Source organism: Mercenaria mercenaria, unplaced genomic scaffold, assembly GCF_021730395.1.
Source record: "Mercenaria mercenaria strain notata unplaced genomic scaffold, MADL_Memer_1 contig_3065, whole genome shotgun sequence".
NCBI classification, from domain to species: domain Eukaryota; kingdom Metazoa; phylum Mollusca; class Bivalvia; order Venerida; family Veneridae; genus Mercenaria; species Mercenaria mercenaria.
This window is the reverse complement of record NW_026461170.1, coordinates 1825-29594: the sequence shown is the minus strand read 5'-3', so window position 1 is coordinate 29594 and position 27770 is coordinate 1825. Positions and strand designations below refer to the sequence as shown.

At 36.9% G+C, this 27770-nt stretch overlaps 1 protein-coding gene across 1 annotated transcript in view; it reads left to right on the top strand.

Annotated features, from left to right (window-relative positions):
- LOC128552705 (uncharacterized) overlaps positions 1-26953 on the top strand; it is a gene marked incomplete at its 3' end in the record, with an annotated part of 53235 nt that extends 26282 nt beyond the window's left edge. Inside the window, exon 5 of the mRNA XM_053533752.1 lies at positions 26831-26953. Coding sequence (XP_053389727.1) covers positions 26831-26953 — 123 coding nt within the window. The remainder of the gene's footprint in view (positions 1-26830) is intronic.
- Positions 26954-27770: the final 817 nt, after the last annotated feature.

Genomic DNA, 27770 nt, shown 5'->3' with positions numbered 1-27770 from the left:
AAAGACTATGGCTTTGATATTTTGTAATGTAGCATCATTTAGTGTTTCTCTACCAAGTTTGTTCAAATTATCCCTCTAGGGTCAAATATCCCCCCCCGCCCCCCCCCCAAGGGGTTTCTGTTTTTCATATGGGCTTATATGGGGAAAAAAACCTAAAATTTTTATGTCCATAATTTAAACATCTTTTAAAATTTTTGGACCACATGTATTTTTTTGAGGGGCAAGATAAAAAACCCTGGAAAGATTTGGGACCTTGATCTTGCCCTTAGTGACCTACTTTCACATTTTTTGTAGCTACGCCTTAAAATTTTTGGACCACATGCACAGGTTTTTTTTTAACCCGGAAAAAAAACTTTGACCTTGTTTTTTTAAACCTTTTTGGGGATTATTTTCAAATTTTTGAAGGTAAAAGGCTTAAAATTTTGGGAAAAAAACATGCTTTGATTTTTGTTCCAAAAAAAAATTTTTGCCCCTTGATTTTTACCTAGTGACTTTTTCACATTTCTCAAGAAAAAAGCCTTCAAATTTAAAACCACAAGCATATTTTTGGGGTTTTGCTGAAATGAACTTTGTTCTTGAAAATTGACCTAGTGACCTGCTTTTAAATTTCTAAAGGGTTTTACGGTTTAAAATTTTGGGACCACTTGCATGTTTTGTTTTCCCAATGGGAATTTTGCTCTTGATTTTTTTCCTAGTGACCCTTTCCCATTTTAAAGCTACACCCTTTAAAAATTTGGGAAAACCCAAAATTGCATATTTTTGGGGGTTCTAAATTTTAAAAATTTGAAATTGTTTTTAAACCTTTTCCCTCTTTAAACATTTCTCAAGCTAAGCCCCCAAAAATTTGAAGCAAATCATATTTTCCTGTCTACCAAAATGAACTTTGACCTTAAAATTTGGGATCTAGGACCTTTTTTCACATTTCAAAGCCACGCTTTCAAATTTGGCCCACATACACATTGTTTTGTACCAAAATAAAAATTTGCCTTGTTTTTTGCCCTTGAGTACCCTTAAAATTTTTGGAAATTCAAAAAAGGGGCTCGGGGGTTGGGCCAAATCAGTCTGAAAATCTTCTTTTTTGTTTAATGGGGGAAAAGGTAAAGGGTTCGATTAAACCAGAAGGTAAAAATTTTTAAATTTTAAACGTGAATAAAATTTCTGTTCCTTGTGCAATTACTTAATGACAAGGGGGGCCCATTTGTGTTCGCCGACTCTTTTTTTTAAATAAATTTAATCCCCCCTTTTATTTAGTTTTTCGGTTTAATTTTGTTTGCTTTTTCACTATATATCATTCTGATTGGTTTTTAGATCAGCTTAGATAAAAAGGGGAAAGTAAATTTTTTTTGGGCTCACCTGAGCAAAAAATCTCAAAGGGACCTTTTGTTTTCATTTGGGGGGGTGCCCGACTTTCCCCTCCGTCATCACCCAATTTTGGGACTTTTTAACACCTAGAGGTCATTTTTTTGGGGTAAATTTCAAAGGGAAAAATTGTAAAAAAAGTTATCTCAATAAAACCCGGGGATGAGTTAGAGTTTGGGGGTCTTTGGGGGGTAAAAAAAACTAGGTCACGGGTTTCAAATAAATCAAAAAGTTTGGGTTAACACTCTAGAGGTAAAAATTTTTTGGCCCAATTTTTAAAGAAATTTGGCCCAAAATTGTTACCCTCAAAAAAAATTCTTGGATGAGTTTGAAATTGGGTTATCTGGGGTAAAAAAAAACTGGGTTTCCCCAAAGGGCAAACCAAATTAAAAGCTTTTTTAACCCTGTAGAGGCCCCAAAATTTTTGGGCCCCAAATCTTAATGAAACTTTGTCAGAATGTTACACCAAAAAAACCTTGGACAAGTTAAATTTTGGGGTATAGGGGGCCAAAAAACGGGCACCGGTGAAAAAAAAGGGAAAAGCTGGGTTAAACCCCACCCAGAGGTCACTTTTTTGATCATACCCTTAATGAAATTTGGGGCAGAATGTTAATTTTGATGATCTTTGGGTTTCAAGTTAAATTTGGGGTTCATAGGGGGGCCCCAAAAACTGGGTTTCCTTGGCCCCAAATAAAAGGGGAAAAGCTTGTTAACACTCAAGAGGCCACTTTTTGGGGATTTTTTCTCATAAAAAACCTTGGGGTAAGAATTTTAACCCGGGATGATCTTTTTAGGGCAATTTAAAAAATCTGGGTCGTGTGGGGTAGAAAACTGGTAATTGGGGCCCAAATAAAAAGGAAAATTTTATTTTAAGGTTTTTTAAAAGGGCCCACTTTTAATACCAAATTTTTGGGTGGGAAATTGTTAATCTTGCAGATCTTTAGGCCCGCTTTTTTTTAGGACTGGGTTTTAAATTACTCTTTTTAAATGGACCCCATTTGATTCTAGCTGAAACAGGTTTCAGTTTTTCAAAACCGCTAATCACTCTCAAACAATAAATATTCTACAATCTCAGAAAAAATTATTTTCCCTTCAAAATTACACCCTTGAGAGCAACAAAACCGGGGGTTTTTATTTCGCTAAAAAACACTCAACTTTGTCAATGGGCCGTGTTTTGGGCCGTTTGATATTTTTAAAAAAATACCCCAAAATTTGATTTTATTTTTATCACAGGGCTTAATACGTAAATTTTCATAATTTTCCTGATGAATTCAGCTGCAGGGTCATCAGGAAAAAAAACAGCATTTTGATTGTGGCCGCCAAAAACCCGGTTTTCGATTTAATTTCATAAAAAACATTTAAAACCGGGTTTTCAAAATTTGAAATTTTCCTGCCCATTTTAAAATCTGGGTCGGGAGGGGGCCCAAAAAACTAGGTCACCAGGTCAAAGCAAAGGAAAAGCTATTTTAACACTGTAAAGCAATTTTAAAACCGAATATTAATGAAATTTGGGTTTCAAAATTTTTTAATTTGAGTTTTTTTTAGGTAAATTTTTAAAAATTGGGGTCAGCGGGGGAAAAAAAACGGGTACCGGTAAAACCCAAAAGGAAAAGCTTGTTAACACTGAAAGAGGCCACATTTAAAACGGTATCTTCATGAAACTTGGCCCGGGAAATTTTAAAATCTTAATAATCTTTAGGTCAGATTAAAATTTCTGGGTCAGGGGGGGTCAAAGCTGGGTCACCGGGTAAAATAAAAGGAAAAAGCTAATTAAATTTTTGAGGCCACTTTTTATGACCAAAATCAAAGGGAAACTTGGTCAGTTTTTAAATTTTTTTGTTTCTTTGGGTCAATAGGCCCCGATTTTAAAAAGTAAAGACATTTTACTGTGGTAACAGGGGTCTTTAAAGACATTTTTTTTGTATTCATTTTTAAAAACGCCCGTTTGAAAAAGGGACCTATTAGGGGGAAACGCCCTTGGGGGGTTGGAGGGGCCCTGGCCGGCGGCGTCCACAGCCCTTCCGGAGCTATTTCTACATGAAAGGAGGGATTTTGATGAAATTTGGGCACATTTTTTTTCACCACTTGGGGACAGAGTGTCATGCACAAGAAAAAAGGTCCCTAGGTCAAGGAAAAGGGTTCACACTAGGTTAAAGGTCAAATTCAAAATGACTTTGCTGGGCTTTTCTTCTTCATGCAGGAGGGATTTTAAATGAAAGTAAAAGCACAATTTCATCATTTTAAAAGACGGAGGTCGTGCGCAAGAACCGGTCCCTAGGTCTAAGGTAAAGGCCCCACATTTTGGGTCAAAGGTCCCAAGAATAAAAATTTTGTCCGGAGCATTTTTCTTCTACAGGGGGGGGATTTTGATATAACTTGGCAAAAAATTTTTCACAAATCAGGGGGGGAAATGCCCAGGGCAAAAGCCCAAGGTTTTGGGTTTAAAGGTTCAAGGTCACACTTAGAGGGCAAAGGATCAAAAATTTTAAAAAAACCTTGTCCGGAGCTTTTTCTTCTTCATGCATGGAGGGATTTTGATTTTAACTTGGCAAAAAAATTTTCCCCCAACCACGGGGTTTAGGTGTCATGCGGGGAAAAACCAGGTCCCTGGGTTTCTAAGGTCAAGGTCAATTTTGAGGGCAAAGGATACAAGAATAAAAAACCTTGCCCGGAGCTTTTTTTCCTTTAAATGCAGGGGAGGGTTTTTTGAAAAAAACTTGGCCCCAAAATTTTTTAAACCACCACGGGGTAGAGTGCCCCATGCGCGAGAACCAGGTCCCGGGGTTAAGGTCAAGGTTTCCCACCTTTAAGTAAAAGGATCCAAGAATAAAAAACCTTGCCCGGGACCCATTTTTTCTTCGCATAGAGGGTTTTATGATATAACTTGGCTAAAAATATTCAAAAATTTTGGGAGACGGGGGTGTCTTCCCGAAAAAAAACGGGTCCCTGGGTCTAAGGTAAAAAGGTAATTAGAGGCTAAAGGTCAGAAAACAAAATGACTTTGCCCCGAAGCATTTTTTTTCCCTGCATGGAGGGTTTTTTGATGTAATTTGGGTTTTTTAAAAAAATTTTATTTTTTTAAAAGTCTTTTAAAAGAATAAAAAACCCGGCAACTGAGAAAAGGGGGAATTTTGGACAGAAAGCAATTAGTTAACGGTTTTTTTTTCCCCGGGAGAAAATTTTGGGAACAATTATACCCCTTTATGAGACGAACTTCATGCGAAAGTTCCCTTCTTTGGGTTTTTACTTCTCTTTTTTTTGTTACAATAAATTTCTTATATTGTAACTTTTTCATTACAAAGTCAAAGGGGGAAAAAGTCGAGACCACTTTTTGTAGTAAAAACATGCATGTACATCCAAATTTTGAGGTGTTTTTTTGACCAATCTTACCTGGAAAAAATTTTTTTTGTTTGGAAATTGCCCAAATTTTTTTTTTTATTTTTTTTTTTTTTAAAAATTAACTTCCATTAGTTGTTACTTTTAAATAATTAAATTGTAACTTTTAAATAAATTTAAACCCTAGGGGAAAAAAATTGACCACTTTTCTGTGGTTTCAAATATATGTTTCTTTCCAAGTTTTTGGGTACTTTAGGTTTTTTAAAAAACAAGTGATTACTAAACAAAACCCCAAAAAAAATTTAAAATCTATTTTTCAAAAAAGGGGCTAAAAGTAAAGAAAATTTTCTGTGACGGGGATATTGTGAAATTCTTGGCACTCTTGTTTGTGTATCTCCCTTTTATTAGAGTTTCTTAAAATTTACCCCATCCCTCTTTCTGGACACATTTTAATGTATTACTTAAATTTTCTGAGGAAACCCCCGGGTAAGTACTCCCCAAAAACAAGTAAAACTTTTTAGCTCACCTGCTCAAAGGGGAATTTTGTGATAGCCCCCGTGCCATCGTCCCTTTAAAATTTTCTGTCGCAAAAAATTTGACTGGGGGTTAAATCTAGAGGTCCCCAATTTTTTAAAAAAAATCTTACTGAAACCCTTTGGCAGAAAAATTTCCCTCAATTAAAAAACTTGGACAGTTCCTTTTTGGGTCATCTGGGGTCAAAAATAGGTCACCAGGTCCAAAACAAAGGAAAGCTTTTTAACCCCTCCAGAGGGGCACAATTTTGGCCCCAAACTTAATGAAAATTTGGGCAGAAAGTTACCCCAATTTAATTTGGCGAATTTTATATTGGGTCTATGGGGTTAAAAACTTTGGTCACCAGGTCAAATTAAAGGAAAAGCTTGTTAACACTGAAAAGGGTTTACTTTTGACTTTTATCCTTTATGAAACTTAGCGAGGGAAAAATTAAACTTGATGGCCTTAAGGTCCCGTTTGAATTTTGGGTTATGGGGGGGTCAAAAACTAGGTTTACCCGGTCAAATCAAAAAAAAAAAGGTTAAATTTTCACTGTAGAGGCCACATTTAAACCCTACCTTTAAACAAATTGGTCAAATGTTTTAATTTTTGGTTTATCTATAGGTTAAAGGGTTTAAATCCCGGGTCATGTGGGGGCCCCAAAAACCCAGGTCACAAGGGGCAAAACAAAGGAAAAAACTTTTTTTAAAAACTTAGAGGCCATTTTTTGAAAAGTATCTTCTTGAAATTTTTGTCAGAATGTTAATCTTTGATGATCTTTATTTAATTTTAAAAATTTTGGGGCATTTTGAAAAAACTAGGTCACCGGGGCCCAAAACAAAAGGGAAAAAGCCGTTAACAATTTACCCGAACCCCCCATAAACTTAAAGGGGATTTTAGATTTTTTGGGGGTGGAACGGGTTTTTTGAAACCCTTTTAAAGTCTGATCATTTAAAAAACCCATTTATGTTCTCCTTTAAAGCTTTAAAAACAAGTTAAAATTTTCACTGGAGGTATTTTTAAAAAATTTTAAAATTTTTCCTATCCTAGTTGCCCAACCAAGATGGAGTTTTAAATTTTCATTTAAAATATAAATTTTAATTAAAACATACTTTGCCTAAGGAAAGTTTTTAAATATTAGAATTTTTTAATATATTTGTAAAATATTTGCATTAACAATTTGTATTTTGGGTTTTTATTCATTTGAAACCAAGTTTTAAAAAATTTTTTTTATCTCCCTTTGTTATCTTGGGTTCGCAAACCAAGAAAAGTTGGAAAAAAAATTTAAATTCCCGAAAAATTCACACAGCTTTTAAAAACTTGCCTTTTTTGGGTTTGGATTGTTAAAAACTTAAAATGTTTTAAAAAAAATGCAAATGTAAAAATAGAAATTTTTAAACGAAATAAAAGAAAAATATCCAAACTTTTTAAATACTTTCTATTAAAAAAGGGGGGTAATTTTCAAAATTTTTTTTAAAAAATTTAAAAAAATTACATTTCCGTTGGAATTTTATCTCTTGAAAAAAGGTTTTTTTTGTTCCTTAAATCAATCTCTACCAAAAAAAACAAAAGTAAAAAAAGTTTATAAAAATTTGGGTTTTAAAAATGATTGGGCCACCTTTAAAGGGAAATTGGTCAGGGAAAAATTTTTTTTTGAAGACTTTAGGTCATTAGGTCAGGTGTGGGAATACAGGGCCTTCGGGCCCCCTTTTTTTTTAAGTATTAAATTTTTTTTTTCATTTTTTTATTCCCAAAAATTTCTAAAATTTTTAGGGTTTAAAAAGGTTTTCCATTTCCTTTTGTTTTTAGGACCCTAAGGTGGGATTATAATCACTCCTGTGACGGTTTTTAGTTTTTTATAAAATTTGGGAGTATCTTTAAAATCAATCAATCCTGAAATATGGCCCCGGGCAATGCTTTTGTTAAAATGAAGTGTAAGATTTGTTTTTAAAAAAAATTAAAAAAAAAAACCCGTTTGAGGTTTAAAAGTATCGGGAGGAGGAAAGCTTAAGAAAAAAAACCTTGATCAATTAAAAGTGGGCTGTATTTATACCCCCACCAAACATGTGCCAAAGGGAAACCCAGGTGAACTACTCTGAAGACCCGTAAAAAAATTTTTTTAAAATACTAAGGGTTTTTTTTTTTTTTGCTCACCTGTCCCCATAGTGAAAAGGGAGCTTTTGTGATCACCCTTTTGTCCGTCGTCCCGTTTTTGCGTCCGTGCGTCTCGTGCGTTTTTACAATTTTTTGTCTTCACGATAGTGGTTTCATTTTGATTGATTTTAACAAAAAATTGCACGCAACCTTTTTTCACCCTAAAATTCGGGGTTTCCTTTTTTTGAATGGGGCCCGATTTCCCCTTACAGGGTTTTTAAAAAAGTTAAAGGGGCCCCCGAAAGGGCCAAAAATTTGCTTTTTGGGCCTTTGTCTGCACAAAAAGCCCGCTTTTTTTTATAATTTTGATTTTTAAAAAAAAATGGGAAACCCCAATTGTATCCTTTATAAGAAACTTGGGCCCCTTTTTGAACTGGTTTAGATTCCCTTATGGGTTTCCCGGTTTTTGGCCCCCGAAAGGCCCAAAATTTGCTATTTTTTCCCTTTTCTGCACAATAGCACTTCATTTATGTTTTTTTTTTTAAAAACCAAAATTGCCCAAAAACTTTTACCCCCATAGATCATGGTTTCCTTTCTTTAAATGGGCCCGATTCCATTATGGGTTCCAAAAGTGATGGCCCCTGAAAGGGGCCCGAATCAGCTATTTTTGGGCCCCGTCTGCACAAAAAGCAGCTACATTTATGATTTTTTTAATCAAACTTGCACAAAACTTGGTTTACCCAAAAGATCTAGGTTTTTTTTTTCTTTAAAAACCCGGCCCGATTTCCCCTAATGGATTTTTCCGAAATTATGGCCCCCTGGAAAAAAAAGCCAAAATTAGTGTTTTTGGGCCTTGTCTGCACAATAGCAGCTTTTATTTATGATTTGATTTTAACCAAACTTGCACAAAACTTGTATCCCAAAGATCTGGTTCCTTTCTTGAACTGGCCAATTCCCCCATGGGTTTTCCCGGTTATGGCCCCAAAAAGGCCAAAAACCCCCCGTTTCATGACTGAAATTCTGTTGAAAAAAGGCCCTTTAAACCCAAAAAAAAAAAAAATTTAAAAGGGCCAGAAAATTTGGTTTAATTTTTTGGGTTTTGCAGCCATTTTAGAGACTTTTTTTTTTATGGTTTTTTTTTTGAACAAAAATTCCAAAAAAATCTTCAAAACAATAAAACTTGGAAATTTCCTGAAAATCATATTTTATATTTATTTTAAACCCCCCTGATTGTAATCAAAATGGATTTATATCAGTAAGAATTATTTTAGTACTTATTTTAAATTTCATTATTGTCATTAGTTGGACAGAGTCAATGAGGGGGAAAATAAAATAGGACTGTTTTATTTCAAATTTCCCCACCCTTTAAAATTTTAAATTTTTTAAAAGGGGATATTTCCCTAACAAATTTAAAAAACTGATCTGAAATTTTCATTTAAAGTCCAGTTTTTTTGGGGAATCCTTCTTTTGTTTACTTAAGTCATTTTAAATAATTTAAAATTTTTTACATTTTAATTATTCTTTAAAATTTCTAAAATTTCTTATGGTTGATGGTTGCCATTCTTCTGTGATAGGACCGTATGGTGGGATTATAAGTCACTCCTGTGACAGTTCTAGTTTTGTATAAAATTGGTAGTATCTTTAAATCAATCAATCCTGAAATATGGCCGGACAATGCTTTTGTTAAAGTCAAGTGTAAGATTGTTATAAAACTTAAAAAACTAACCCGTAGAGGTTTAAAAGTATCGCAGGAAAGCTTAAGAAAAAAACATTAGATCATATTAAAAGTGGACTGTATTCATACCCCCACCAAACATGTGCCACGGAAGCCCAGGATGAACTACTCTGAAGACCAGTAAAAAATTTTTTAAAGTACTAAGTTTTTTTTTTTTTAGCTCACCTGTCACATAGTGACAAGGTGAGCTTTTGTGATCACCCTTCGTCCGTCGTCAGTCTGTGCGTCCGTGCGTATCGTGCGTCAACAATTTCTTGTCTGCACGATAGTGATTTCATTTATGATTTGATTTTAACCAAACTTGCATGCAACTTGTATCACCATAAGATCTCGGTTCCTTTGTTGAACTGGCCAGATCCCATTACAGGTTCCAGAGTTATGGCCCCTGAAAGGGCCAAAATTAGCTATTTTGACCTTGTCTGCACAATAGCAGCTTTATTTATAATTTGATTTTTACCAAACTGGCACACAACTTGTATCACCATAAGATCTTGGCTCCTTTCTTGAACTGGTCAGATTCCGTTATGGGTTCCAGAGTTATGGCCCCTGAAAGGGCCAGAATTAGCTATTTTGACCTTGTCTGCACAATAGCAGCTTCATTTATGATTTTATTTTAACCAAACTTGCACACAACTTGTATCACCATATGATCATGGTTCCTTTCTTGAACTGGCCAGATTCCATTATGGGTTCCAGAGTGATGGCCCCTGAAAGGGCCAGAATCAGCTATTTTGACCTTGTCTGGACAATAGCAGCTACATTTATGATTTGAATTTAATCAAACTTGCACAAAACTTGTGTCACCATAAGATCTAGGTTTCTTTCTTGAACCGGCCAGATCCCATAATGGATTCCAGAGTTATGGCCCCTGAAAGAGCTAAAATTAGCTGTTTTGACCTTGTCTGCACAATAGCAGCTTCTTTTATGATTTGATTTTAACCAAACTTGCACAAAACTTGTATCACCACAAGATCTTGGTTCCTTTCTTGAACTGGCCAGATTCCTTCATGGGTTTTAGAGTTATGGCCCCTTAAAGGTCCAAAATTGGTTATTTTGGCTTTTGCAGCCATATAGAGACTTCATTTATGGTTTTATTTGATACAAACTTCCAAAATATCTTCAACAACAATAAATCTTGGATTCCATGACAAATCAGATCCATTCGTAGGTTCCAGAGTTATTTTATATCTGATTACCTCCCCTGATTGTAATCAAAATGGATTTATATCAGTAAGTACTTATATAGTACTTATTTGAAATTTCATTATTGGCATTAGTTGGACAGAGTCAATGAGGGTAGATAACTATGGACTGATTTTATGTCAAATCACTTCCCTTTATTTCAAATTAAAATGGGTATATCTCCGTAACTATTGAAGATACTGATCTGAAATTACATTTATGTCAACAGATTTATTTGGCAGCTCCTTCTTTTGTTTACTTACAGTCATTTTTTAGCTCACCTGTCACATAGTGACAAGGTGAGCTTTTGTGATCACCCTTCGTCCGTCGTCCGTCCGTCAACAATTTCTTGTCTGCACGATAGTGGTTTCATTTATGATTTCATTTTAACCAAACTTGCACACAACTTGTATCACCATAAGATCTCGGTTCCTTTCTTGAACTGGCCAGATCCCATTATGGGTTCCAGAGTTATGGCCCCTGAAAGGGCCAAAATTAGCTATTTTGACCTTGTCTGCACAATAGCAGCTTTATTTTTGATTTGATTTTTACCAAACTGGCACACAACTTGTATCACCATAAGATCTTGGTTCCTTTCTTGAACTGGCCAGATTCCTTTATGCGTTCCAGAGTTATGGCCCCTGAAAGGGCCAAAATTAGCTATTTTGACATTGTCTGCACAATAGCAGCTTCATTTATGATTTGAATTTAATCAAACTTGCACAAAACTTGTGTCACCATAAGATCTCGGTTCCTTTCTTCAACTGGCCAGATCCCATTATGGGTTCCAGAGTGATGGCCCCTGAAAGGGCCAAAATTAGCTATTTTGACCTTGTTTGCACAATAGCAGCTTCATTTATGATTTGATTTTAATCAAACTTGCACACAACTTGTATCACCACAAGATCTTGATTCATTTCTTGAACTGGCCAGATTCCTTCATGGGTTCCAGAGTTATGGCCCCTTAAAGGTCCAAAATTGGCTCTTTTGGCTTTTGCAGCCATATAGAGACTTCATTTATGGTTTTATTTGATACAAACTTCCAAAATATCTTCAACAACAATAAATCTTGGATTCCATGACAAATCAGATCCAATCGTAGGTTCCAGAGTTATTTTATATCTGATTACCTCCCCTGATTGTAATCAAAATGGATTTATATCAGTAAGTACTTATATAGTACTTATTTGAAATTTCATTATTGTCATTAGTTGGACTGAGCCATCGGGTAGATAACTTTGGACTGATTTATGTCAAATTACTCCCTTTATTTCAAATTAAAATGGGTATATCTCCGTAACTAATGAAGATACTGATCTGAAATTTCATTTATGTCAACAGATTTATTGGCAGATCCTTCTTTTGTTAACTTACAATAATTTTTTTTAATTAATTCCCTTTTACGTTACTATAAATAGCTTATTTTTAGTAACTTTTTTATTATTGGCCGTAGGGAAAATCCGAGACCACTTTTCTGTCGTACAACATGGATGGTACCTCCAATTTTTAGGTGTATTTTGACATATCTGTACCTTGTTAGAATTTTTTTTTTTCTTTTTGGTTAAATTTCTTCCCTTTGTTGTTCCTGTCCTTTGGACTTAGATATTTTTTCTGAGGACCTTCTTGTCCTCAAGTGCAATGATAACAGGTGAGCGATATAGGGCCATCATGGCCCTCTTGTTTTTTTAATTACTTCCCATTTACGTTACTATAAATAGCTTGTTTTAGTAACTTTTTTATGCCCCCGAAGGGAGGCATATAGTTTTTGAACCGTCTGTCTGTCTGTCGGTCTGTCGGTCTGTCAGTCTGTCGGTCTGTCCGCAATTTTCGTGTCCGGTCCATATCTTTGTCATCGATGGATGGATTTTCAAATAACTTGGCATGAATGTGTACCACAGTAAGACGACGTGCAGTGCGCAAGACCCAGGTCCGTAGCTCAAAGGTCAAGGTCACACTTAGACATTTAAGGATAGTGCATTGATGGGCGTGTCCGGTCCATATCTTTGTCATCGATGGATGGATTTTCAAATAACTTGGCATGAATGTGTACCACAGTAAGACGACGTGCAGTGCGCAAGACCCAGGTCCGTAGCTCAAAGGTCAAGGTCACACTTGACGTTAAAGGATAGTGCATTGATGGGCGTGCCGGTCCATATCTTTGTCATCGATGGATGGATTTTCAATAACTTGGCATGAATGTGTACCACAGTAAGATGACGTGCAGCGCGCAAGACCCAGGTCCGTAGCTCAAAGGTCAAGGTCACACTTAGACGTTAAAGGATAGTGCATTGATGGGCGTGTCTGATCCATATCTTTGTCATCGATGGATGGATTTTCAAATAACTTGGCATGAATGTGTACCACAATAAGACGACATGTCACACGCAAGACCCAGGTCCGTAGCTCAAAGGTCAAGGTCACACTTAGACGTTAAAGATCATTTTTCATGATAGTGCATTGATGGGCATGTCCGGTTCATATCTTTGTCATTCATGCATGGATTTTAAAATAACTATGCATGAATGTGTGACACAGTAAGACGATATGTCGCGCGCAAGACCCAGGTCCGTAGGTCAAAGGTCCTAAACTCTAACATCGGCCATAACTATTCAGTCAAAGTGCCATCGGGGGCATGTGTCATCCTACGGAGACAGCTCTTGTTATTATTGGCCGTAGGGAAAAACTGAGACCACTTTTCTGTGGTACAACATGGATAGTACCTCCAATTTTTAGGTGTATTTTGACATATCTGTACCTTGTAAGATTTTTTTTTCTTTTTGGTTTAATTTCTTCCCTTTGTTGTTCCTGTCCTTTGGACTTAGATATTTTTTCTGATGACCTTCTTGTCCTCAAGTGCAGTGATAACAGGTGAGCGATATAGGGCCATCATGGCCCTCTTGTTTAATTTTATGTTATATATATTTTTTAAAATTTCTTACGGTTGCCATTCTGCTGTGACGACTGTAATGGTGGGGGTATAAGTCACTCCTGTGACAGTTCTAGTTATGTCTCCCAGAGAGGGAGAGATATTGATTTACTCCAGTCTGTGTATGTGTGTGCGTGTGTGTGTGTCTGTGTCTGTGTCTGTGTGTGTCTGTCACAAAGCTTGTCCGCACTCTAAATCGAACCAAAAATTGGTCTTTTTACTCTTGTCCGCACTCTAATTCGAATATTTCTCATCCAATCTTCACCAAACTTAAACAAAATGTGTTTGACCATGAGACCTCGGCCAGGTTCGATAACTAGCCAAATCGGTCCAGGCATTTTGGAGTTACGGCCCTTGAATTATCGAAAAATTGGCCTTTTTCCTCATGTCCGCACTCTTAATTAAACATTTTTCATCAAATCTTCACCAAACTTGAACAAAATGTGTTTGACCATGAGACCTCGGCCAAGTTCGATAAATAGCCAAATCAGTCCAGGCATTTTAGAGTTACGGCCCTTGAATTATCAAAAAATCGGCCTTTTTACTCTTGTCCGCACTCTAAGTCGAACATTTCTCATCCGATCTTCACCAAACTTGAACAAAATGTGTTTGACCATGAGACCTCGGCCAAGTTCGATAACTAGCCAAATCAGTCTAGGCGTTTCAGAGTTACGGCCTTTGAATTACCGAAAAAATCCGTCTGTTTACTCTTGTCCACTCCCTAAGTCGAACATTTCTCATCCAATCTTCACCAAACTTAAACAAAATGTGTTTGACCATGAGACCTCGGCCAGGTTCGATAACTAGCCAAATCGGTCCAGGCATTTTGGAGTTACGGCCCTTGAATTATCGAAAAATTGGCCTTTTTCCTCATGTCCGCACTCTTAATTAAACATTTTTCATCAAATCTTCACCAAACTTGAACAAAATGTGTTTGACCATGAGACCTCGGCCAAGTTCGATAAATAGCCAAATCAGTCCAGGCATTTTAGAGTTACGGCCCTTGAATTATCAAAAAATCGGCCTTTTTACTCTTGTCCGCACTCTAAGTCGAACATTTCTCATCCGATCTTCACCAAACTTGAACAAAATGTGTTTGACCATGAGACCTCGGCCAAGTTCGATAACTAGCCAAATCAGTCTAGGCGTTTCAGAGTTACGGCCTTTGAATTACCGAAAAAATCCGTCTGTTTACTCTTGTCCACTCCCTAAGTCGAACATTTCTCATCCGATCTTCACCAAACTTGAACAAAATGTGTTTGGCCATAAGACCTTACCCAAGTTCGATAACTAGCCAAATCCGCCCAGGGACTTTTGATTAATGGCCCTTGAATTACTGATTGGATCCACTCATCCAGACCATCTAATTGAATCCACTTGTCTAAAACATCTAGAGAAACTAACATTTTTCATAGGGGCAGTTGTGGGAGACATGCGCTTTTCTCAAAAGCATCTCTAGTTTAACTAATAATTATGTGTCAATTGTTACGTATATAATTTTACTGAACATGTTAGAACTAGATTTACTAACTTGTTTAGTCTTCATTGAATGGTATTGAAGAAAAAGAAATTAAATACAGTTTTAAAGACACTAATGGGTCTAGGAATCCAATGCGAATACCGTAACCACTCAGCAAAGTAGATATTGTTGACTGTATCGTAAACGTACTAAGTGTACTGACTTCGTTTTTAGCTCACCTGTCACATAGTGACAAGGTGAGCTTTTGTGATCACCCTTCGTCCGTTGTCAGTCCGTGCATCCGTCCGTTCATTTATAATTCTATTTTAACCAAACTTGCACACAACTTGTATCACCATAAGATCTCGGTTCCTTTCTTGAACTTGCCAGATCCAATAATGGGTTCCAGAGTTATGGCCCCTTAAAGGGCCAAAATTAGCTATTTTGACCTTGACTGCATAATAGCAGCTTCATTTATGATTTGATTTTAATCAAACTTGCACAAAACTTGTATCACCATAAGATCTTGATTTCTTTCTTGAACTGGCCAGATCCCAGTATGGAGTCCAGAGTTATGGCCCCTTAAAGGCTCAAAATTAGCTATTTTGTCCTTGTCTGCACAATAGCAACTTTATTTATGATCTGATTTTTACCAAACTTGCACATAACTTGTATCACCATAAGATCTTGGTTCTTTTCGTGAATTGGCCAGATTCCATAATGGGTTCCAGAGTTATGGCCCCTGAAAGGGCTAAAATTAGCTATTTTGACCTTGTCTGCACAATAGCAGCTTCATTTATGATTTGAATTTTATAGAACTTGCACAAAACTTGTGTCACCATAAGGTCTTAGATCCTTTCTTGAACCGGCCAGATCCCATAATGGGTTCCAGAGTTATGGCCCCTGAAAGGGCCAAAAATAGATATTTTGACGTTGTCTGCACAATAGCAGCTTCATTTATGATTTGATTATAACCAAACTTGCACACAACTTGTATCATCACAAGATCTCGTTGCCTTTCTTAAACTGGCCAGATTCCATTATGGGTTTTAGAGTTATTGCCCCTTAAAGGGTCAGAATTAGCTTATTTGACCTTGTCTTCACAATAGCAGCTTCATTTATGATTTGAATTTAATTAAACTTGCACAAAACTTGTGTCACCATAAGATCTTAATTTCTGTCTTGAACCGGCCAGAATCCGTAATGTGTTATGGCCCCTGAAAAGGCCAAAATTAGCTATTTTGACATTGTCTGCACAATAGCAGCTTCATTTATGATTTGATTTTAACCAGACTTGCACACAACTTGTATCACCATATGATCTCTATTCTTTTTTATACACCCGAAGGGACTTATTACGTTATCGCCTCAGTGTCTGTCTGTCTTTTGGTTAGCAATTTCTCTTCCGCTCTGTAACTCTTGAACCCCTTGAAGGATTTCAAAGAAACCTGACACAAATGTTCATCTCATCGAAACGATGTGCATTATTTCATCACGAGCGAACACCTGGGTAGAACCACCGACCTTCCGTAAGCCAGCTGGATGGCTTCCTCACATGAAGAATTCAAAGCCCCGAGTGAGGCTCGAACCCACATCGATGAGGGGCAAGTGATTTGAAGTCAGCGACCTTAACCACTCAGCCACAGAGGCCCCTTTACATAGACTTATATAGGAAAAACAATAAAGATATTCTTGTCTAAAAGTTCAAGGCCTAGGCATTTGATATTTGGTGTGTAACATTGCCTGGTGAATATCTAACATGTATTTCAAATTATGCCCCTGGGGTGAAAAGAGGCCCCACTCCAGGGGTCATTTGTTATAATTATGAGTTATATAAGGAAAAATACTTCAAAAATTATCAGGTCATATTTCCTAGACTGTTTAATTATAATTACCTGGTGACCCAAGCGAGTAGGGATCACTTGACTGTGACCTTGACCTACTGACCTAATTTCTTGTTTTTTAAGTTACAGTCTTGAAATTTGGATGACATGTACAGTTTTGCACACCAGTCTCAAATTTGTCTTTCAGTGACCATTAATGTGACCTACTGACCTACTTTCTAATAGGGGTGTAACGATACATCGAACTATCGATGCATTGCGATACTAAGTGTCCCGATAGCATGCATCGATAGAAAAGTCACGATCCAATAACAATCGCCGATAGTTCCTTCAACAATCGATAGTTTCGATAGTTTTGAAATTTTAGTAAATACAGAAATAATTTGTAATTTATAAACCAAGAAACAGAGCCAGCTTTCATTTGCGCCTCGGAAAATGTTTACGTCTCCATTACAATAATTACCCTCACGGAATTTAACTACCATAAAGGACTGAGAAGTTTGGGAGATAATTAATAAATTAAGTTTCTTAGAAACTGTGATTAAATATATTTAAATAACCTGTTAATCTTAGATGAGAAAATGTACTATGGACATTGAGAAAGAAGGCTACTTGTATTATACAGCAAACTGTTCAGTAGGGCCCTTCATTTAGTGCTGGTACACCTTAATCCGATCCGTTAATTTTCGTCTTTTTCGATGCTTTGGGTTATTAAACATGTTGACATTCGCAACAAAATGGCCGATTCGTTTGAGTATACCTTGCATAGGTTTATTGTTTTACTTATTGTTCCAAAGCCAAGGAAGGCAAGAAATGTTTAATGTTAGAATTATTTCTGTCCATTTCATTTATACAAACATCTCAATGTGTGTTAACAGCAATTATAAACAGTGCCGTCTCTTACACTGTGTAACAATGCCAGTTGGTAGCTTTACTGTATAAATTATGATGGCCGATAACTATTGCAATAGTATCGCAATAGTAACCTGCAATAGAATAGTATCGCAATTGTTTTTAAGCAATATCAATAGTATTGCAATAGTCAAAATTGGCCTCAATAGTCACCCCTACTTTCTAATATTTTAGCATCAGTTCGTCATTTGAAACATGTTGCTCATATTACACAGGTGAGGGATTCAGGGTCATCATGACCCTCTTGTTATGGAATTTGGTCAGAATGTAAGTCTTGATGATCTCTAGGTCAAGTTTGAAACTTGGTAATGTTGGATTAAAAGCTAGGTCACCTGGTCAGATCAAAGGAAAACTTGTAAACACTCTAGAGGCCACAGATGTGACCAAATGGTTATTGAACTTAGTCTGAAAGTTTGGCTTGATGATCTCTAGGTCATGTTTGAATCTTGGTCATGTGAGGTCAAAAACTAGGTCACCTGGTCAAATGAAAGGAAAAGCTTGTGAACACTTTAGAGGCCATATTTGTGACTCAATTTTTATGAAACTGGGTCAGGATGTTTGTCTTAATCATTTCCAGGTCAAGTTTGAATCTTGGTCGTGAAAGATTAAAAACTGTCACTAGGCCAGATCAAAGGAAAATCTACACTCGAGAGACCACAATTTACATTTGAAACACCTGAGACTTTGTAGGAATGTTTGTTTTGATAATCTAAAGGTCCAGTTCGAATCTGGGTCATGTGGGGTCAAAAACTAGGTCACTCGGTCAAATCAAAGAAAAAGCTTGTGAACACTCTAGAGGCCACAGTTGTAACAAAATCTTTATGAAATTTAGTGAGAATGTTTGTCTTGATGATTTTTAGGTCAAGTTCAACTCTTGGTCATTTGGGGTCAAAAACTAGGTCAGTAGGCCAGATCAACTCTGGTGAGCGATATATAGGGCCATCATGGCCCTCCTGTTAGATATTTAGATCAGTGCCGGTGTTGCCAGTAATGATCTATTATAGATAGAGCCAGCATGGTGCAGTTTATATTAGATCTTGGGCATATTTGATCAAGAGTATGTGGAAACGTTGAGTATTATATGCAAACAGGACACTCATCATGGATTTAGCTTAATTTTTATTTTGCAGTTTTTAGCTCACCTGTCATAAAGTGACAAGGTGAGCTTTTGTGATCGCGCGGTGTCCGTCGTCCGTCGTCCGTCCGTCCGTGCGTGCGTCCGTCCGTAAACTTTTGCTTGTGACCACTCTAGAGGTCACATTTTTCATGGGATCTTTATGAAAGTTGGTCAGAATGTTCATCTTGATGATATCTAGGTCAAGTTCGAAACTGGGTCACGTGCCTTCAAAAACTAGGGTCAGTAGGTCTAAAAATAGAAAAACCTTGTGACTTCTCTAGAGGCCATATATTTCGCAAGATCTTCATGAAAATTGGTCAGAATGTTCACCTTGATGATATCTAGGTCAAGTTCGAGACTGGGTCACGTGCCTTCAAAAACTAGGTCAGTAGGTCTAAAAATAGAAAAACCTTGTGACCTCTCTAGAGGCCATATATTTCACAAGATCTTCATGAAAATTGGTCAGAACGTTCATCTTGATGATATCTATATCAAGTACGAAACTGGGTCAAGTGCCTTCAAAAACTAGGTCAGTAGGTCAAATAATAGAAAAACCTTGTGACCTCTCTAAAGGCCATATTTTTCATGGGATCTGTATGCAAGTTGGTCTGAATGTTCATCTTGATGATATCTAGGTCAATTTCGAAACTGGGTCACGTGCAGTCAAAAACTAGGTCAGTAGGTCTAAAAATAGAAAAACTTTGTGACCTCTCTAGAAGCCATATATTTCATGAGATCTTCATGAAAATTGGTCAGAATGTTCACCTTGATGATATCTAGGTCAAGTTCGAAACTGGGTCACGTGCCTTCAAAAACTAGGTCAGTAAGTCTAAAAATAGAAAAACCTTGTTACCTCTCTAGAGGCCATATATTTCGCAAGATCTTCATGAAAATTGGTCAGAATGTTCACCTTGATGATATCTAGTTCAAGTTCGAGACTGGGTCACGTGCGGTCAAAAACTAGGTCAGTAGGTCTAAAAAGAGAAAAACCTTGTGACCTCTCTAGAGGCCATATATTTTACAAGATCTTCATGAAAATTGGTCAGAACGTTCATCTTGATGATATCTATATCAAGTTCGAAACTGGGTCACGTGCCTTCAAAAACTAGGTCAGTAGGTCAAATAATAGAAAAACTATGTGACCTCTCTAAAGGCCATATTTTTCATGGGATATGTATGAAAGTTGGTCTGAATGTTCATCTTGATGATATCTAAGTCAAGTTCGAAACTGGGTCACGTGCGGTCAAAAACTAGGTCAGTAGGTCTAAAAATAGAAAAACCTTGTGACCTCTCTAGAAGCCATATTTTTCATGAGATCTTCATGAAAATTGGTCAGAAGGTTCACCTTGATGATATCTAGGTCAAGTTCGAAAGTGGGTGACATGCCGTCAAAAACTAGGTCAGTAGGTCAAATAATAGAAAAACCTTGTGACCTCTCTAGAGGCCATATTTTTCATGGGATCTGTATGAAAATTGGTCTGAACGTTCATCTTGATGATATCTATATCAGGTTCGAAACAGGGTCATGTGCGGTCAAAAACTAGGTCAGTAGGTCAAATAATAGAAAAACCTTGTGACCTCTCTAGAGGCCATACTTGTGAATGGATCTCCATAAAAAATGGTCAGAATGTTCAACTTGATGATATCTAGGTCAAGTTTGAAACTGGGTCACGTGCCTTAAAAACCTAGGTCAGTAGGTCAAATAATAAAAAAAACCTTGTGACCTCTCTAGAGGCCATACTTTTCATGGGATCTGTATGAAAGTTGGTCTGAATGTTCATCTTGATGATATCTAGGTCAAGTTTGAAACTGGGTCAACTGCGATCAAGAACTAGGTCAGTAGGTCTAAAATTATTTACAGCTTTTGACCTCTCTAGAGGCCATATTTTTCAATGGATCTTCATGAAAATTGATCTGAATGTTCACCTTAATGATATCTAGGTCACTTTCGAAACTGGGTCACATGCGGTCAAAAGCTAGGCCAGTAGGTATAAAAGTAGAAAGACCTTGTGGCCTCTCTAGAGGCCATATTTTTCATGAGATCTTCATGAAAATTAGTGAGAATGTTCACCTTGATGATATCTAGGTAAAATTCAAAACAGGGTCACGTACCTTCGAAAACTAGGTCAATAGGTCAAATAATAGAAAAACCTTGTGACCTCTCTAGAGACCATATTTTTCAATGGATCTTCATGAAAATTGGTCAGAATTTTTATCTTGATAATATCTAGGTCAAGTTCAAAACTGGGTCACATGAGCTCAAAAACTAGGTCACTATGTCAAATAATAGAAAAAACGACGTCATACTCAAAACTGGGTCATGTGGGAAGAGGTGAGCGATTCAGGACCATCATGGTCCTCTTGTTTTTTTTTTTTTACTTGGCAAGAAGAATGCGTAGTTCAGTACTGCAAGGATGATGTACAGCTTCTCCACATTTCTCTCTGGCATGGTGACTGGTATGTAAATCAGTTACATTTTGTGACTGTTCAGTCGGTCCTCTACATCTAAATACATGGTATATTCTAGTTTTTAATGTATTTCCCCTGATTTCTATAAGGAGTTGGTCTAGTAGTTCGAATGTTTTTCGTTGTATCATTTCCAGTGATTGGTTGTATGTATCAAGGGTGTCCTTTTTAGCTCACATGTCACAAAGTGACAAGGTGAGCTTTTGTGATCGCGCGGTGTCCGTCGTCCGTCCGTCCGTGCGTCTGTGCGTGCGTCCGTAAACTTTTGCTTGTGACCACTCTAGAGGTCACATTTTTTGTGGGATCTTTATGAAAGTTGGTCAGAATGTTCATCTTGATGATATCTCGGTCAAGTTCGAAACTGGGTCACCTGCCTTCAAAAACTAGGTCAGTAGGTCTAAAAATAGAGAAACCTTGTGACCTCTCTAGAGGCCATATATTTCACAAGATCTTCATGGAAATTGGTCAGAATGTTCACCTTGATGATATCTAGGTCAAGTTCGAAACTGGGTCACGTGCCGTCAAAAACTAGGTCAGTAGGTCTAAAAATAGAAAAACCTTGTGACCTCTCTAGAGGCCATATATTTCACAAGATCTTCATGAAAATTGGTCAGAACGTTCACCTTGATGATATCTAGGTCAAGTTCGAAACTAGGTCACTTGCCTTCAAAAACTAGATCAGTAGGTCAAATAATAGAAAAACCTTATGACCTCTCTAAAGGCCATATTTTTCATGGGATCTGTATGAAAGTTGGTCTGAATGTTCATCTTGATGATATCTAGGTCAAGTTCGAAACTGGGTCACCTGCGGTCAAAAACTAGGTCAGTAAGTCTAAAAATAGAAAAACCTTGTGACCTCTCTAGAGGCCATATATATCATGAGATCTTCATCAAAATTGGTCAGAATTTTCACCTTGATGATATCTAGGTCAAGTTCGGAACTGGGTCACGTGCATCAAAAACTAGGTCAGTAGGTCAAATAATAGAAAAACCTTGTGACCTCTCTAGAGACCATATTTTTCATGAGATCTTCATGAAAGTTGGTCTGAATGTTCACCTTGATGATATCTAGGTCAAGTTCTAAAGTGGGTCACATGCCTTCAAAAACTAGCTCAGTAGGTCAAATAATAGAAAAACCTTGTGACCTCTCTAAAAGCCATATTTTTCATGGGATCTGTATGAAAGTTAGTCAGAATGTTCATATTGATGATATCTAGGTCAAGTTCGAAACATGGTCATGTGCGGTCAAAAACTAGGTCAGTAGGTCTAAAAATAGAAAAACCTTGTGACCTCTCTAGAGGCGATATTTTTCATGGGATCTGTATGAAAGTTGGTCTGAATGTTTATCTTGATGATATATAGGTCAAGTTTGAAACTGGGTCAACTGCGATCAAAAACTAGGTCAGTAGGTCTTGAAATAGAAAAACGTTGTGACCTCTCTAGAGGCCATATATTTCACAAGATCTTCATGAAAATTGGTCAGAATGTTCACCTTGATGATATCTAGGTCAAGTTAGAAACTGGGTCACGTGCCTTAAAAAACTAGGTCAGTAGGTCAAATAATAAAAAAACGTTGTGACCTCTCTAGAGGCCATATTTTTCATGGGATCTGTATGAAAGTTGGTCTGAATGTTTATCTTGATGATATATAGGTCAGGTTTGAAACTGGGTCAACTGCGATCAAAAACTAGGTCAGTAGGTCTTGAAATAGAAAAACCTTGTGACCTCTCTAGAGGCCATATATTTCACAAGATCTTCATGAAAATTGGTCAGAATGTTCACCTTGATGATATCTAGGTCAAGTTAGAAACTGGGTCACGTGCCTTAAAAAACTAGGTCAGTAGGTCAAATAATAAAAAAACCTTGTGACCTCTCTAGAGGCCATACTTTTCACGGGATCTGTATGAAATATGGTCTGAATGTTCATCTTGATGATATCTAGGTCAGGTTTGAAACTGGATCTACTGCGGTCAAAAACTAGGTCAGTACGTCAAAAATTAGAAAAATCTTTTGACCTATCTAGAGGCCATTTTTTTCAATGGATCTTCATGAAAATTGATCTGAATGTTCACCTTGATGTTATCTAGGTCAGTTTCGAAACTGGGTCACGTGCAATCAAAAACTAGGCCAGTAGGTATAAAAATAGAAAAACCTTGTGACCTCTCTAGAGGCCATATTTTTCATGAGATCTTCAGGAAAATTAGTGAGAATGTTCACCTTGATGATATCTAGGTAAAATTCAAAACAGGGTCACGTACCTTCGAAAACTAGGTCAATAGGTCAAATAATAGAAAAACCTTATGACCTCTCTAGAGAGCATATTTTTCAATGGATCTTCATGAAAATTGGACAGAATTTTTATCTTGATAATATCTAGGTCAAGTTCAAAACTGGGTCACATGAGCTCAAAAACTAGGTCACTATGTCAAATAGTAGAAAAAACGATGTCATACTCAAAACTAGGTCATGTGGGAAGAGGTGAGTGATTCAGGACCATCATGGTCCTCTTGTTTATAGTAGATATATTGCCAGAACTTTTGTGCACGTTTGTCCAGGTTTTCTTTCCTGACAGAATGCTGAATGCATTTTCGAAATTTGTAACAAATGTATTGTTATCTTATGCCTGTTGAAAGATACACAGTGTTTGTACGTTTTGTAACAAATTCCTGAAGTAGTGCATCGCACCTCTGTCACGGTAGGAGTTGTTATGACATTGATGTCGCATGACGTTGTGTTCTTGACGTTACTCAATCATCTGTATGGTCTGGATGTTTTCTGAACGCTTTTATGGCGTTTTTAATATGCTGTTTTGTGGTTAGTTATATTTCCGTATAATCAATTAAGCTAAAAAGTGTGTGTTTTTGCACCTGGAAGATAAGTGGTTCATTACCAATGCTTTTTTGTACTTACATATTTACGGATAACATGGGAATGAGAGAAAAACATATAAGATAAATGAAATGGCTGAGTATTCCCATTCTATCCGGAAATATTGATCCCTACTGGGTTGAGAGTACGAGGCTTGTGGATCCAGGAGTATTACCAGAGTGTTACATCTTATATTTTTTGTGTTATTTGATGTCTGGGTTATTCTGCATGATTTCAGTGATTTTTATTTGATATCATACTATTGCTCACGTTTAGTGTATAGTCTTTAATGCCTTGTGACTTTACATATATACTAAGAATCTATGTTGCTTCTTTATAAAGCGGCATACATATATTGCATATGTCTAAGGTTATCCTAGTCTTTGGCATTGTTTCACTTTCACTCTCTGTTCTGTGGCACTATAATGTTAGTGCCCGTGGTAACTGTGGTGCTGGCATAGCTAAAGGCAAGTGTAAGGTTGCATAGATAGTTGCCAATTGCACCTGATGACATACTGCAATTTTTCCAAAATTTACTAAAAAAACTGACTTTCAATGCAATTTTTAATGAAAAGTAGCATCATTATTTGAGTAACTATCTCTGGTTTACCTTAGTGGACCAAGTTAACTGAGCAAAATCAACATTTCAGACGACATTCAGAAAGTGTACCAGTATCCGGATAGTACGTTTTGGATACATTTTTACAGTGTTTTAGCACTTTTCTGTTAAGAAATAAAAATATTGAAGAAAAACCTCATCAAATTAATATGAATTTTGATAAATATTAATTTACAATATGAGGTTATATGACCTGAAACAGACTCTTATTATGCTGTAACATGTTCTTGGTTTTATTGTTTTATTAGCTATTTATTACATAGTATTACTATATAAGAAAATATAGTCAGTTGTATTGACGTATTGGGACAGGACTCTTGTATTTTGAAAAAGGACCCTTCAAAATTTGGACCCAAGGGTCCTGGGACTCTTGGGTTTTCAGGTCTAGTGGAACCCCTGATTAAAGTTGTTCAGATTAGGTCATGGTTTTGAAAAAAATCGTGCTTGAAAAATTGTAAAAAATCCTTGAAAAGTACTTGAATTTTGTCTCTGATCTTTTGTATGAACGTGTGTGTGTTCGAGTTTAACGTATTTTTCAACAATTTTTCAGTCATATAAACGACGGGGTCTACTTGTAGCAGTGAGCACAATGCCAAACTTTATAGTGGCACATTAGTGCTGCCTCACTGGAATATCACACCGTAGACACGCGACATGATACCCCACCATGTCATATTATACTGACACTGTGCTGACCAGTCCTAGCACTATCCTCTTAATGCTGAGTACCATTTTTAACGTCTTTGGTATGATGCTGCAAATAGGGAAGGAACCCACGACCTCCTGCACTCGAAGCAGATGCTCTACCACTAGGCTACTGAGGCGGTGTGCAGTGTGATGCTGCTTATATTCTGCCGGTTTGTGTCAGTGCCAGAGCTGGTATGAGGCCGGTTTGGCTTTTACATGGCTTTCTGGGATACTCCTGGTGGAGTTATGGTCCTTGAATTACCGAAAACTAGCCTTTTTACTCTTGTCCGCACTCTTAGTTGAACATTTCTCATCCAGTCTACCACTTTAACGAGAAGAAAATGTGTTTTACCATAAGTCCTCGGTCAAGTTTGATAACTACCGTAATGGCCCGTTTATAGGTTGCTCTCGTGTATAGGATGCAGTGAAAAAATATCAACAGAATTCTTGAAAAATGTTTTACCCACTTATCCGAATTTATGTTTGTCCGAAATTCACTATAGTTTGACACAAACTCGTCGGTTTTTGCTAAATTGTTGTCGATGTTTTTGCATGTTGTGCAAGTATTTAAATTAAAAAGCTTAAATAAACTCTGTGTAAGCACTTAAACCTGCTACATGCTTTGATCACTCCATGAATATTGACGCCAGCTAAAGCGAAAGTACATTTTGGCACATAATTTTAAGACTGGTTTGCATATGATTTTGAACATTACGCATCAGGGACAATGATCATGTTATTAGATCGGTCTAAAATCTTGCTTGCACATGTTTGCAGTTGCCTCCGGGTATGATTAAATGGTTAATTGTTTGCAGATTGTGACAGTAGGTTTAAGAATTTCTCGATGAATAAGAGGATTATAGACAACTATCAAAATTATGTTTGAAGACTAGATAATCGATTTCCAGGCTACCTGATATAGAGTTTTTTAGAGTATTTTAATGCAAAATATGTGAAAACCCACCGAGAAAGTTTTATACAGGTTTTGTTAAAAATTTAATGATCAGATACAGCGTTGTAAAATATATTTATATGAAAAACAGCATTTATTTATCTTAAGATTTTACGTGAGCTCTAAATTTTACATTTTATGCAAAGTAATATAAGTCACCGGGTCCCGATACCGGCTATTAGCTATGCCTGAGTCATTGTTATTTACTCCCCTTGAATTCTCTTCAATATAAAGGTACGTGTTGTAAACAAAGATCAATTTTCTTAATTTTTGAGTCATGGGAAATGTTTGGTCTTTTTCTATCAACACATATAGGACGCACCAGTCTTCTTTCTCATCCGATCTTCACCAAACTTCAACAAATTGTGTTTGACATACATCCTCGGCCAAGTTTGATAAACAGCCAAATCGGGCTAAGCACTTCGGAATTATGGCCCTTGAATTACCGAAAATCAGCCTTTTTTCTAGTAACATGTCCGTCCTCCAAATTGGACATTTCTCATCCTATCTTCACCAAACTCGAACAAAATTTGTTTGATCATAAGTCCTCGGCCAACTTTAATAATTAGCCAAATCGGCCCTGGCACTTTGAAATTATGGCCCTTGAATTACCCAAAATCAGCCTTTTTACTCTTGCAGTGAGTAAACAAGTATATGAAGACTGACCTACTATTTAGATGATTAGGCAGTTGTGGGGGACATGCGCTTTCTCAAAAGCAGCTCTAGTTTAGAAATATATCAATATTCACATCCTTTTTCAGCCAAAGACATTCCATCTCCAACAAATCTTGGATTAATATTAGGTGTGGTGTGTGGTGTTGTTGCCATAACTGTACTCGGTTTTCTTGGATTTTTATTAGCACGAAAACTCAGAAGTGGAAAAGGTTAGTATTTCTTTAGATACATTCTATACAATAGCTTAAAAGTACTCACAAGAAAAACAAGAGTTCCGTAATTTGCTCTTTTTATTATGCCCCCGAAGGGAGGCATATTAGTTTTCAGCTGTCCTTAGTTCGTTCATTCGTTCGTTCGTTCATCACAACGTTAACTTTTTGTATGAAGGCACTTTACTCGCGAACCACTGCACCCAGGACCTTCAAACTTCACATGCTGATAGTACACTGAGTACATGACCCTACTGACTTTGGGGTCACCAGGTCAAAGGTCAAGGTCACCAGGTCCAAGGTCAAGGTGCTGCGGGGGTATTTGTCACCATTAGTGACAGCTCTTGTTCTGATATAAATTTTATGCTCACCTGTCACAAAGTGACGAGGTGAGCTTTTGTGATCGCGCAGCGTCCGTCCGTGCGTAAACTTTTGCTTGTGAACACTCTAGAGGTCACATTTTTCATGGGGTCTTTATGAAAATTGATCAGAATGTTCACCTTGATGATATCTAGGTCAAGTTCAAAACAGGGTCACGTGCGGTCAAAAACTAGGTAAGTAGGTCTAAAAATAGAAAAACCTTGTGACCTCTTTAGAGGCCATATATTTCAAAAGATCTTCATGAAAATTGATCAGAATGTTCAACATGATGGTATCTAGGTCAAGTTCGAAACTGGGTCACGTGCCATCAAAAACTGGGTCAGTAGGTCAGATAATAGAAAAACCTTGTGACCTCCCTAAAGGCCATATTTTTCATGGGATCTGTATGAAAATTGGTCTGAATGTTCATCTTGATGATATCTAGGTCAAGTTCGAA